The 13,303-nt window shown below is 42.8% G+C and overlaps 1 protein-coding gene across 6 annotated transcripts in view; it reads left to right on the forward strand.

Moving 5' to 3' along the window:
• The window catches only part of PTK2 (protein tyrosine kinase 2), a 299,153-nt gene that overhangs the window by 137,860 nt on the left and 147,990 nt on the right, over positions 1 to 13,303 (forward strand). For all 6 annotated transcript variants that reach the window (XM_062187939.1, XM_062187942.1, XM_062187941.1 and 3 more), the window contains 2 exons: positions 4,955 to 5,034; positions 5,272 to 5,334. In XM_062187939.1, the coding sequence (XP_062043923.1) occupies positions 4,955 to 5,034; positions 5,272 to 5,334 (143 nt within the window). The remainder of the gene's footprint in view (positions 1 to 4,954; positions 5,035 to 5,271; positions 5,335 to 13,303) is intronic.

Below are 13,303 nucleotides of genomic sequence, written 5' to 3' on the forward strand. Positions count from 1 at the left end.
AAGCCAGTCCCAAGCCATGAGCCAGGGGCTTCTTCCAGGTCTCCCACATGGGTGCAGGGGCCATCTTGGGCCATGTTCCACTGCTTTTCCGGGCCCATTTCAGGGAGCTGGATCAGAAAAGGAGCAGCTGGGACTCGAGCCTGTGCCCATATAGAATGCTGGCACTGCAGGCATTGGCTTTACCCACTATGCCACAGTGCCGGCCCCCAGTATCACATCTTTTAAATATTGATATTAAAATTTAATTCTTCATTTACTTGTAGTATAATTTTTGATTGCTTATCAATTTTAAGTGGCCAAAAATATTATGGAAACAATTGTCATACTAAGGTATTTTAGCTTTTGTCCTTTTATTCTTCTTTAACAAAGTCTTACCAGAATCAATGTGGTTTGTAGAGAGACTTCTAAGAACATGATGATGCTCCCCTCCTCCCTCCCTTCACCTGGCCCACCCTCCTTCCTTCCCCCTTTCTTTTTTTTAGTTTTGTAGATAACATATTTTAAATTTTTACAGTAAAAAGCCTTAATACTTTGCAAAATACTAAATTTAACAAATAAAAAGCAAAAAGGACCCTAGTTAAGTGGCATATTGACAATGGCTCTAAACAGTAATTGAATGTAAAAATGACCTTTCCATATGCAGTAAATTTTAAAGTAATCACATCATTAAAACTATATTAGCATAAAACTCTTAACCCTTGGTTTCGCAAAAGTATAAAATAAAGTTATACAGAGGTATTTTGCAGCAACACTGATACACACAGACATTTTTTTTTCTTTTTAAATTTTAGCTCCCACATACAAGGGTGAGCAGTGCACTGTTTGTCAAGCAGTGTTTGTCTTTCTGGGTCTGGCTTATTTCATTCAACGTGATGTCCTCCAGTCGCATCCATTTTGCTGTAAATGGAAGCATATCATTCTTTCTTATAGTTGAATGTTACGTTGTGTATCTGTACCACATTTTCTTGATCCTTTCCTCTGATGATGGATGTCTTGGTTGATTTCGCATGGGGGCCGCTGTGAAGAGTGCTGCAGTAAACATGGGGTGCAGGTGTCTGTGGTTCGCTGTGTTCAAGTCTTTCTGGTGCATACCCAGTAGTGGGAATGCTGGATGCTACAAGTCTGCTTCTGTTTTTTTTTTTTTTTTTTTTTTTTAAGATTTATTTGTTTATTTGAAAGTTAGAGTTACACAGAGAGGGGGGAGGCAGGGAGAGAGAGAGAGGTCTTCCATCCGATGGCTCACTCCCTAATTGGCCACAACGGCCAGAGCTGCGCCAGTCTGAAGCCAGGATCAACGAGCTTCTTCCTGGTCTCCCACGCGGGTGCAAGGGCCCAAGGACTTGGGCCATCTTCTTCTGCTTTCCCAGGCCATAGCAGAGAGCTGGATGGGAAGCAGAGCAGCCGGGACTAGAACCAGCGCCCATATGGGATGCCAGCACTTAAGGCCAAGGCGTTAACCCTCTGTGCCATAGCGCCAGCCCCTGCTTCTAGTTCTTAGAGAAATCCTCTCACTCCCACCTGCAGTGTGTGAGAGTTCCCCCTTGTCCACATCCTTGCTAGCACTTGTTACTCTCTGTGTTTGGATTTTAGCCATGCATTTCCCTGATGGCTGCTAGCTGGAGCGGTTTTCATGTACTGGCCATTTGTGTTTCCTCTTTTGAGGACTGTCTGTCAAAGTCCTTTGCCCATTTCTCAACTAGATGGGTTGTTTTTGTTGTTGATTTTAAGTTGCTGACATATTTGGGATATTAATCCTTTATCAGATAGGTGGTCTACAGGTATTTTTCCCCTTCTGTTGTGTGTGTCTTCACTCAACTGATCATTCCCTTTGCTGTGCAAAAGCTCTGAGTTTGCTAGAGTCCCATTTGCTTCATTTTCTTTTTGTTGCCTGGGCTCTGGCAGTCTTGTCCAAGCAGTCGTCCCCTGCACCGTGTCCTGAGCGCTTCCCCCTGTGTTTTCTTCCAGCAGCTTCTCCGTCTTGGGTCTTAAACTGAGGTCTTCGCTGCCTCTCAAGTTGATTTTGTATGTTGTATGGACCTAGTGTCATTTTTTTTTTTTTTACACACGCACACACACACACAGAGTTTTGTCAGCAGCGTTTGTTGAATAGACTACCCTTAGTCCAGTGTATGCTCTGAGCACTTTAGCCAAAAATCATTTGGCTGTATGTATGTGGGTTAATTTCTAGGCTATCTACTGTGTTCCAGTGATCAATGCATCAGTTTTTTTTTTTTTTTAAGATTTTATTTATTGACTTGAAAGGTAGAGTTACAGTGAGAGAGAGAGAGAGAGAGACAGAGAGAAAGGTCTTCTTCCGTTTGTTCACTTCCCAAATGGCCACAACGGCTGGAGCTACACCGATCCAAAGCCAGGAGCCAGGAGCTTCTTCCTGGTCTCCCATGCGGGTGCAGGGGCCCAAGCACTTGGGCCATCTTCTGCTGCTTTCCCAGGCCACAGCAGAGAGCTGGATTGGAAGAGGAGCCGCAAGGACTAGAACCGGTGCCCATATGGGTTGCCAGCGCCGCAGGTGGCGCATTAACCTACTGCACCACAGTGCCGGCCCCTATGTATCAGATTTTATGCCAGTGTCATGCTGTTTTAATTACTGTAGCTTTGTAGTATGCTTTCAAGTCAGTTTTTGTGATGCCTCCAGCTTGATTTTTCTTGCTAGAATTGCTTTGGCTATTTGGGATTTTTTGTGATTCCATGTGAATTTTAGGATTGCTTTTTCTAGTTCTGTAAAGATTGTCTTTGCTATTTTGATAGGGCTTGCACTGAATCTGCAGGTTGCTTTAGGTAGTACAGACATGTTAACAATATTGATTCCTCCAATCCATGAGCAAGGAATATCTTTCCTTTTTTTTTTTTTTTTGGTATCCTTAATGATTTTATTCATCAGTGTTTGATAATTTCATTGTCTAGATCTTTCACTTCTTTGGTTAAATGTACTCCTAAATATTTTATTTATTTCTGTGTGGCTATTGTGAATGGGATTTCTTTCTTGCTTTCTCTTTCTGTGAGCTTGTCACTAACATACAAAAAAGCTACTATTTTTTGTATGTTTATTTTGTAACCTGCAGCTTTACCGAATTGGTTTATCCGTTCTGCCAGCTTTCGGAGGGAGTGTTTAGTTTTCCGGGTAGAGCGTCATGTCATCTGCAGACGTGGGCAGTGTGACTTCATCTTCCAATTCTGGTGCCTTTCTCTCCTCCCCCGTTGCTCTGCTAACACTCCCAGTGCTGACGAGGAAGAGCGGCAAAGGGGGCGTCGTCGTTTCGCTCCAGATCTGAAGGGGAGTGGTTCAGCTTTTCTCACGCAGTCTGACACTGGCTGTTTGTCCGTCCATGCAGCCTTTCTAGTTCCGAGGGGGATGCCTTCCAGACCTGAGTCCGGAGCGTTGTTAGCCTCAGGAGGCAGTGTTGCTTTCTCTGCGCCTGCTGCGGTGACTATGCTTTTGTTCCTCATTTTGTCATGTGGTTGATGACATTGATTGATTGTGAATGTCGACCCACCCTTGTATTTCTGGGATAAATCTGACTTGATCGTGACGTATGATCTCTCTGATGTGGTTTTGGATTCGATTGGCTAGGATTTTGTTGAGAATCTTTGCATCTGTGTTCATTAAGGAAATAGGTCTGTAGCTTTCTTTTCGTGTTGTGTCTTTGATTGGTTTGGGTATCAAAGTGATGCTGGCTTCATGAGAAGAGTTTGGCAGAGTTTCATCATGTTCGGTATCTTGGAATAGTTCAAAGAATATTGGAGTTGCCTCCTCTTTGAATGATTAGTAGAATTCAGTATTAAAGGCGTCAGGTTCTGGACTTTTCCTTGATAGAAGACTTTTGATCATTGCTTCATTCTCATTGTTTGTTACGGGTCTGTTTAGGTTGTCTGTATCATCTTGATTCAATCTTAGTAGGTTATATGAATCCAGGATTTGACCCATTTCTTTGAACTTTTCCAGTTTATTAGCATATAGTTCTTCATAGTAGTTTCTTAGGATCCTTTGTGTTTCAGTGGTGTAGGTTGTAAGTCTCCTTTTCATCTCTAATTTTATTTATTTGAGTCTTTTTTTCATTGTTAGGCTGACTAGAGGTTTATCTATTTTGTTTATCTTCTCAAAAAACCAACTTTTTTGTTTTTTATTTATTTTTTTAACTTCAATTTCTTGTATTTCTACTCTAATCCTTACTGTTTCTCATCTCCTGCTGATTTTGGGTTTAGTTTATTCTTGTTTTTCTGAGTCTTTAAGATGCAGTCATTAGAACTTTAATTTGAGACATTCCTCTTTTTAATGTAAACACTTAATGCTATAAACTCTCTTACTGCTGCTTTTGTTGTATCCCACAGGTTTTGATATGTTGGCTTTTCATTTTCATTTATTTCAAGAAAGTTTTTTATTTTATTTTTAAATTTCTTCAATGAGCCATTGATCATTCAATAGCATATTTTTTTAATTTCCAGGTATTTATGAGTGTTCTATTGTTCTCGTTGATTCTAGTTTTATTCCTTTATGGTCTGAGAAGATACATGGTGTGATTTCATTCTTTTAAATTTTCTGAGACTTGATTTGTGGCCTAGGCGGTGTCCTGTGTGGGCTGAGAAGAGTGTGTTCTGTAGCTGGTGGTGAGGTATCCTGTAAGTCCAGCAGAAACAGGTGCCCACACCACAGACAGCTTTGCAGGCTTGTGCCATTCTACTGACAGGAGGGCGTAAAGCACCCTCTCACTCGCTGTGAGCTGTCTCTTTGTGTCCCATTCAGCGGGTCAGAGATGATGTGAGCTTCCGTTGGTTGGAGACCATGTCACTGCTTCATGTTTTTGAGTGTGTTACTCATTTTTATATCTGTAGGATCTGGCATAATTACTGATATATAAAGAATGTAAGGGTAGTCAGTAAACGTGTTGAATGAATGCATCTCAAATGTCTGGTGTCTAAACTGCATTTTTAATTGTAGGTGAAGAGTGATTATATGTTAGAGATAGCTGATCAAGTGGACCAAGACATTGCTTTGAAGTTGGGTTGTCTAGAAATACGGTAAGGTGGTAATTATGCATTGAGGTTTATATTCATCAGTGTTTTTCATTACACTTGGAATTTCTGGATATTTCCCTTTCTTCATAAAGATTATCAGTAAAACATTGAATAAAATTTTAAATCTGAATTGCTTGTAAAATTGCTTATTGAATACCTCTATCCCTAGTTTTATTTAATTAAAAGCAGAACGTGCTTTATGTGACTAGACATCTATAATGTATGTCTTCCTGATTTTAGGCGATCGTACTGGGAGATGAGGGGCAATGCCCTAGAAAAGAAGTCGAATTATGAAGTCTTAGAGTAAGTATTACACTCTTGGGCTCTACTTGCAGATGTTTAGAACGAAGCATTTTCTTATTTTGTGCTTAGATATTGACCCTGAAGCACTACCGTCTCTCAGACTTTATACGCAAGAAGGAAAGTGTTAAGATGCTTTGACATTTACTGTATTAGCAAACATAAATTGGTTGATAAATGTCTTTGGACAAACTAATGATATGTCTGACCTACTAACTTCCATTTAATATATTTTTCTCTGTAGATTCAATTATTTTGGGATGATTCTTTTTTTTCTATTTTGCTGATTATCTGTTCATTTATCCATTTTTTTGTTTATTCATTTTTCCCCTTAGCAGCCATTATTGAATGTGTGCTGAGTCTTTGGTAGTTAAGTGCTGGAGAGTCAGAGAGTAATAATACAGAATTCTCCCCTGCAGAGTCTCGGATGACCAAACACGATTGCCCCGGTGAAAAAGTGTGCTGGATGCTCCAGTAGATGTGTCCGCAGGGTTTGGGAGGAGCATGGTTCTTGTAGTCTGAGGTGGTTCCACAGGGAGATGCTGTTTCACCTGAGTCTTGAGGAATCAGTATTTCATGGAAGGTGGGCAGGTGAGGGTTCCAGAGTCTGTCTGGGAAGAGAAGGCAGCATTTACAAAGGCACAGCATTGTGGCTGGCGTCCACGCTCCTAGGACTAGAACAACGTGCCTGTGAGGGAGAGTAGGAGCTGCATACAGGCAGGGCCAGATCCTTATTGTCTGATAATTCTGCACAGCGGAACATTGTGACTCACATTGCTGACTCACCTGAAGAACCATGTTAAGCAGGGCAGCAATGAGAGGAGATTGGTAATCTAAAATTCCGTATTCACAAGCCTGGAATTTTATTAAAGATGGTAATAGATGGAAGCAGAGGACTAAGAAGCCGTGGCATCTCTTGCCTTCTGTGAGCAGGAAGACATGGAGATGTGGAATAGTGCTTGACCTAACTTGTAGAACCTGGAACAGCAGCGAGGAGCCTAAAGAGACTCAGTGATGACACTGTGTGGTCCCAGGGACATGCTAGTGACCAGAAAGATCCAGTAGATGGTGAGTAGTGATGTAGGGCCAGAAAAGCGCCCAGCTCAGTGACTGGAAGTCTGTGAGAGAACAGAGGCCTCCAGAGGCACGGAGCAGTCACATGTCCTGTCAGGCTGCAGAGGCACGGGTGGATGCCTGAGAAAGCACGGTGATGCGTGGGCATACGTTCAGCAGGCCGAGCAGCCAGTGGGGTAGGGAGAAACACAGAAGCGGGTTCCCATCCAGGTGAGGTGGGGAAGGTATGTTTTCAGAAATGGGTTTTTAATTCAAGATCTGTTTGAAATGAAGACCAAATTTTGCAGTAAACTTGGTGTAAATTCAGTTTCTTTCTAGAAGTTATAGAAATTCAGGTGACAGAATAGGTTAATAGAATTGGGCAAATGTGGATATTAATTGGTGACTTCAAGTCCTCTGTGTTTTTGTAGGAGGTCAGTGAAATGGAGAATGTGAGAATTACTGTACACAAATAAGGGTTTGTGATACAGACCCAGGAGAAGTAGACATAGCATGAGCTTGTAAATTAGATCAGTGACACCCTTTTTCTTTTTTTTGTTAAGATTTATTTTTATTTATTTGAAAGATTTACAGAGAGAAAGAGATCTTCCATCTGCTGGTTCACTCCGCAAATGGCCAAAATGGCTGGAGCTGAGCCGATCCAGAGCCAGGAGCCTCCTCTGGGTCTCCCGTGCGGGAGTGACACCCTTCTTAAAGGGTGTGGTTCTACAGTTGAATAGTCTGTGTTTAAATGGACATTGTATGTTGGGGCATGTGTGTACATGATACTTAAAGGAACCAGACATGAGAGTTAAAGAGAAGGAAGGCTGTCTTCACATCCTTGTACCTTGAGGATACTTGAACCCTTAGAGAAAGTTGATAGTAAGAAACCTTTACATCTCACCACATAAACAGCCACCTTCACTATCTTAATAACTATTGCTGTAGCCGCCTTTTTAAGGCACACGTGTGTGTGCACATGAGTGCAGTGCATAGTTTTTAACGTAAGTGGAAGAATACTACAGATACTCCCTTTTTTAAAAATTCAACTTTATGTTGGAGAAGCCTTTCCATGTGACAGACATAAATGTAGGTTAGCCTGTGGGTCTATTCAGAGAGCAGATGACATGACATTTAATGAGTTGCTGATTGTGGAAATTCAGTTCAGGTTTGTTTTTGCCTGCAGTTGCATGCTAGACCATCGCTTGTTTAATTCACCCTCATTTGGTGTCATGGTATTAACATGTTATTCCCACATATGGCCAATAGATGCTCCTTTCTCCAGATAGACTGCATTTTAAATCAGTTTTTCTGTTATGCATGTTTTTCCTTAGTAATTTTAAGGCTTTGTTATATTAACCCGTGTTTGTATTATTTGTTCTTTGTGCTCTTTACATGCTCATCTTTTTATTTTTTGTAGGCAGTAAAACCCATAAATTATTTGCTTTTCAGTTTGTGAGTTTCAAGATCTGATTTTCTTAAAGAGCTTTCAGCAGTTAAGATTGCTGAATGCTTGTTCTGTAGCCTTTGTGGATTTGTTTCTGTTTCTGAATGTGTGAATTCTTTAAAAACGTTCTCTCTCAGTTTTAGCTTAGTGGCATTACGATCAGAGTGCATGGTCTGTGTGATTTTGAGCTTCTTGGCTCTGTGGAAACCTTCTTTGTGGACTGTTATTAGACCATTACCCCGAGTGTTCTCTCGTGAAAGAGCTTCAAATGTACAAAAGCGTGAAATGTTGCACAGTGAGCACCTGTGTGTCTGCCAGCTAGATTCTGCAGTTGTTAATGTTTTGCTATATTTGCTTTATGTGATCTGCTTTTATAAATGTTTTTGTTTGCCTTTAAAAACAATTTGTAATCAAGCTTTTTAACTGTTTATACTGGTGTTTTTTTCTCTGACAATAAATAGTTAAGAGACATGTATTGAAGTATCCACTTAGGATAATGGCTTTACCAATTTCTTCCTGTATGCTTGCTAATTTTTTCTTTCTATTTTGACACTCTTATTTAAAAATACAAAATGTTTACATCTTTTTGGTAAATGAACTTTATGTCATTGTCTAGTGAGCCTCTCAAATGCATAATGACACGTTTTGTTTTGTTTAAATTTTTTATCCTAAAGTGTGTATTGCCTTCTTTAGATGTGCACTGGCCTAGTTTATATTTTTTATTTTTCACTTCAGATGAGACTTTTGAAGCTAGACTAACTATGGAGCTAGATTCCTTAAGTTAAATTTGTTAAGTCTTTCTTCTGGTAGATCTAACACATTATGTTTATTAGGATGAATGAAATATTTGGACTTTATTTCTCATATCCTAGAAATAAAGTTTGTATTTTTAGTTGGTTTTCTTATTTCAAATTTTCTTTTCTAATGAATTAGAAACTTATAAGCTATATCTACCTCTTTTTCTTTTTTTTCAAATATTTTATTTATTTATTAAAGAGGTAGACAGAGGGAGAGACAGAGGAAGATCTTCCATCCATTGGTTCACTTCTCAAATGGCTGCTGTATCTGGAACTGGGCTGATCCGAAGCCAGGAGCTTCTTCTGGGTCTCCCACATGGTTGCAGGGCCCCAAGCACTTGGGTCATCTTCTTCTGCTTTTCCAAGCCATAGCAGAGAGCTGGATAGGAAGAGGAGTAGCCAAGATTAGAACTGGCACCCATATGGGATGCTGACGCTGCAGGTGGAGGCTTTCCTACTGGACCACAGCGTGGGCCCCGACCTCTGCCCTTTTATTTGTTAGCTTTACTTTTTTTTTTTGACAGGGAGAGTGGACAATGAGAGAGACAGACAGAGAGAAAGGTCTTCCTTTGCCATTGGTTCACCCTCCAATGGCCGCCGCAACTGCCGCGCTGTGGCCTGCGCATTGCGCTGATCGGAAGCCAGGAGCCAGGTGCTTCTCCTGGTCTCCCATGCGGGTGTAGGGTCCAAGCACTTGGGCCATCCTCCACTGCACTCCTGGGCCACAGCAGAGAGCTGGCCTGGAAGAGGAGCAACTGAGACAGAATCTGGTGCCCCGACTGGGACTAGAACCCTGTGTGCCGGTGCTGTAGGCAGAGGATTAGCCTTTTGAGCCGTGGCGCCTGCCAAGCTTTACTTTTATCCTCTGGATGAGCATGATCAAATCCAGATTTTAAAATTACCCAACCCAAGGCCGATATTTTGGCACAGGGGTTCAGCTGCTGCCTGTTACTCCGCTGTCCCATATGATAGCCATTTTGGACCCAGATGTTCCATTTCTGATCCAGCTCCCCGCTCATGTACCTGCGAAAGCAGTTGACGGCTCACATGCTTTGCCTGCCTTCCATGTGGAGGCTCGGATGGAGTTCCGGGCTCCTGGCTTCAGACTGGCCTAGCCCCTTGCCATTGCAGCTGTACATCTTCAAAAGAAAAGATTATCCCCAGGAGCACAGGGACTAAAAGCAAAAGTAGACAATTGGGATTGCATCAAGCTAAGAAGCTTTTGCACAGCAAAGGGAACACTCAATAAAGTGAATAGGCAACCAGCAGAATGGAAGAAAATATTTGCAGACTATACATGTGATGCAAGATTAATACATCGGATATATAAGGAGCTCAAGAAAATCAAATGGCAAAACAAGCAACCCAGTTAAGAAATGGGCTAAGGATATGAACAAGCATTTTTCAAAGGATGAAACACAAATGGCCAACAGACTCATGGAAAAATGCTCAGGATCAGTAGCCATCACAAAAATGCAAATTAAAACCACGGTGAGGTTTTACCTCACCCCAGTTAGAATGGCTGTCATTCAAAAATCAAAAAATAACAAATGCTGGCGAGGATGTGGAGAAAGAGCAAACCTAAGACTCTAAGATGGGAGTGTAAACTAGGACAGCCGCTGTGGAAGGCAGTCATGGAGATTCTCCAGAAAGCTGGAAATAAATTTGCCATATGACCCAGCTGCCCCACTCCTAGGAGCTTCCTATAAGGAAATGAAATCAGCATATGAAAGTTAGCTGTACCCCCGTGTTTATAGCAGTTCAACTCACAGTAGCTAAGATATGGAATCGACCCAGATGTCCATCAGCTGCTGATAGCTGGATAAAGAAAATGTAGTGTATGTACATGCTGCAATACTACTCAGCCATAGAAAGAGTGAAATCCTGTCTTTCACAACCAACTAGTGCAATTGGAGATCATTTTAATTAGTAAATAGGCTAGTCGCCAAAGACAAGTGTCATTCATATGTTTTCTCTGATTTGTGGTAACTAAAGTAGGTACTAAAAGTAGGTACTAAAGTAGGTAACTAAAGAGTACAAAAAAGCCGGCGCCATGGCTCAACAGGCTAATCCTCCGCCTTGCGGCGCCGGCACACCGGGTTCTAGTCCCGGTCGGGGCACCGATCCTGTCCCGGTTGCCCCTCTTCCAGGCCAGCTCTCTGCTGTGGCCAGGGAGTGCAGTGGAGGATGGCCCAAGTCCTTGGGTCCTGCACCCCATGGGAGACCAGGAGAAGCACCTGGCTCCTGCCATCGGAACAGCGCGGTGCGCCGGCCGCAGCGCGCTACCGCGGCGGCCATTGGAGGGTGAACCAACGGCAAAAGGAAGACCTTTCTCTCTGTCTCTCTCTCTCACTGTCCACTCTGCCTGTCCAAAAAAAAAAAAAAAAAAAAGAGTACAAAAAAAGTAATGCAGGAGTGAAATTGATATCTTGATATTTGATTATTGTTTAATTCAAAGATACTTCTTGTAAAAGAAACCCATGACTTAAAGCACAGTGCTTTGTTTTTCAATTTTCCCATTGTTTTTCTTGTCAACACTAATCCAGTGTTTTCTTTAGCCACCTATAATAGGATATTAAAGATGGGATGCTGATAGATTCGGCAGGATTATTAAGATGCTTGTGTCTATTTCATATAAAATAAGTCCTTGACAGTCGTTAATGTCAGTCACAGGGCTCCAGGCTCCTTTTGATTGTCCTTTGTGTAATTCAGGGGTTGCTGGATGTTCCCTGTCAAGTATGTAGTCAGTCCCCCAAGAAGGAGGAAGAGATGTACTTTGTCCTCCTTTCCCCAGTTCATGGACACAAGCGTGTCCACAGTATATTTCTTACGGAGACACTGACCAAAACAGAATCACCCGGGCACACCTGGCTGCAGGGGAGATGGGATGCAGTGCTGCTCTGGCCAGAGGCTGGCCCTGCGTGGGCCAGGTGAAGGAGAGGAGGTCTCTGTTACAGCCAGAGTGGTAGTGGAGGTGTGCTTCCAGGGGGCTGAACATCTGACCTGCACAGGAGGGTATGTTGGTACTCTTGTTAGCTACACTCAGGCCTGAGAGTCTTGGAGTCTACGTGAAGACGCACATTTTAGTTAAATTTTCCAGACATTAAATGTCTGAGGAATTAATTACATCCATGAAGTATTGTTTAAACACAGTCGCCAATGTCACAGTCTTAGACATATTGCCAAAGGAAAAATGAAGTTATCCTTGACACAGATTCCCTTACAGTAAACCTAAGTCCTTTTAAATATGTAGATAAAGGTTTTTGTAGTCCAAGATCTGTAAAAGCCTGCTGTGTTTTGAATTTGTGCCCTTGAATCGGCATGTGCAGATGGAAACCCGTGTGCAGGGCAGCGCCGCAGCCTGGGACTATCTCAGAGTTGCCGAGCGTACCACTGCCTGTGCATGTCCATGTGGGCGGGGTGCTGGTGGCTGCGAGCTCGGTGAGAAGCTGACTGTGCACAGGATCTGACCCTGCACGGCTCACCAAGCAGGACTGTGCCTTTGTTTGCAGACCCAGTGAGAGCTGCTGGAGATCAGCGGAGAGATGAAAGGAATTTTGAGGTTTCACAAAGGGAAAGGGAGAGAAGGCTCCATCAGTCTGCAGGTCTAAATATTTCACTTAAAGGACGGAGGTAAATTAATCATTAGGAACATTCTAATTTAAAATTGATCACAAAGATAGTTTTAAGACCCAGAAGCCCTAAGTCTCATCAGCGAAATGTAGTGGTTTTGAACTCTTGTTATCCTGTAGTTGGCTTCCCGCTGTGGTCTGGTAGTTGTCTGGGTAAGTGTCTCACTGGAGGAGGAGTGATGTCATACCAGTGGCCTTTGCGGTGCCTGGAGTGTGAAGTAAGTAAATGAACACAGGCTCTCCTTCTTTTGGTTTTAAGTCAAAATAATTGGAATCTAAGAGAATATAGATACTGTTCTTGTAACCCTAGGGGACAGTGGTAAGAAACAGCACATAGGCAGGCAGTCTCAGTGAGAGGTCCCTGCTGTGACGCCAGCTCTCTCCTGTCCCATCTGCTGTGCCCCACCCAACTGTCTTCCTGAGCAGCCCAGGAAGCCCGTGTGCTTGTCCCATGGTTGCTGTGCATACAGTAGCCACCATCTCTCCATTTCCCCGTCCCTGCCTTTACTGAGACCCCCGAGCTCTGGGGCAGGGTGTGGAACCTTTTCCCTGACAATAGCGTTTGAGTATTTATAACATAACTCACAGACAGTACAAAGCTAACAACTTAAAGATCAGCCTGCTCTACATTTCCTGAATTTCAGGTCCCGTCTGTAGCTGCCTCGGCAGGGCCGTGCCGAGTGATTTCACAGGCCTCCTGTGGCCCGCGGCCGGGTGCTCCCCACCCCTGCCTTAGAGTCAGAGAAATCTTCCGTTCTTCGCTGTGGCCCAGCCCTGTCCTGTGCAGCTTTCTGCGGTGATGGGAACAGGAGCCACTAGCACACAGGGCTACTGAGCACTTGAGCTGTAGCTAATGTGTTTGGGAATGGAATTTAATTCTCGACAGCTGCAGACAGCCAGTGGCTACTGTGTTGGACAGCACAGCTCTAATGTAATGTTAATTCCCCGTCTTTTGAGGAACTGACAGGAATCTAATGAAGTGGCGCTTGGGTTTGGCAGTGTTGTAAAAGCTTTCTGTGTGCCAGCTTTATCACATGAGTTCC

The sequence above is a fragment of the Lepus europaeus genome, chromosome 4 (genome assembly GCF_033115175.1).
Source record: "Lepus europaeus isolate LE1 chromosome 4, mLepTim1.pri, whole genome shotgun sequence".
NCBI classification, from domain to species: domain Eukaryota; kingdom Metazoa; phylum Chordata; class Mammalia; order Lagomorpha; family Leporidae; genus Lepus; species Lepus europaeus.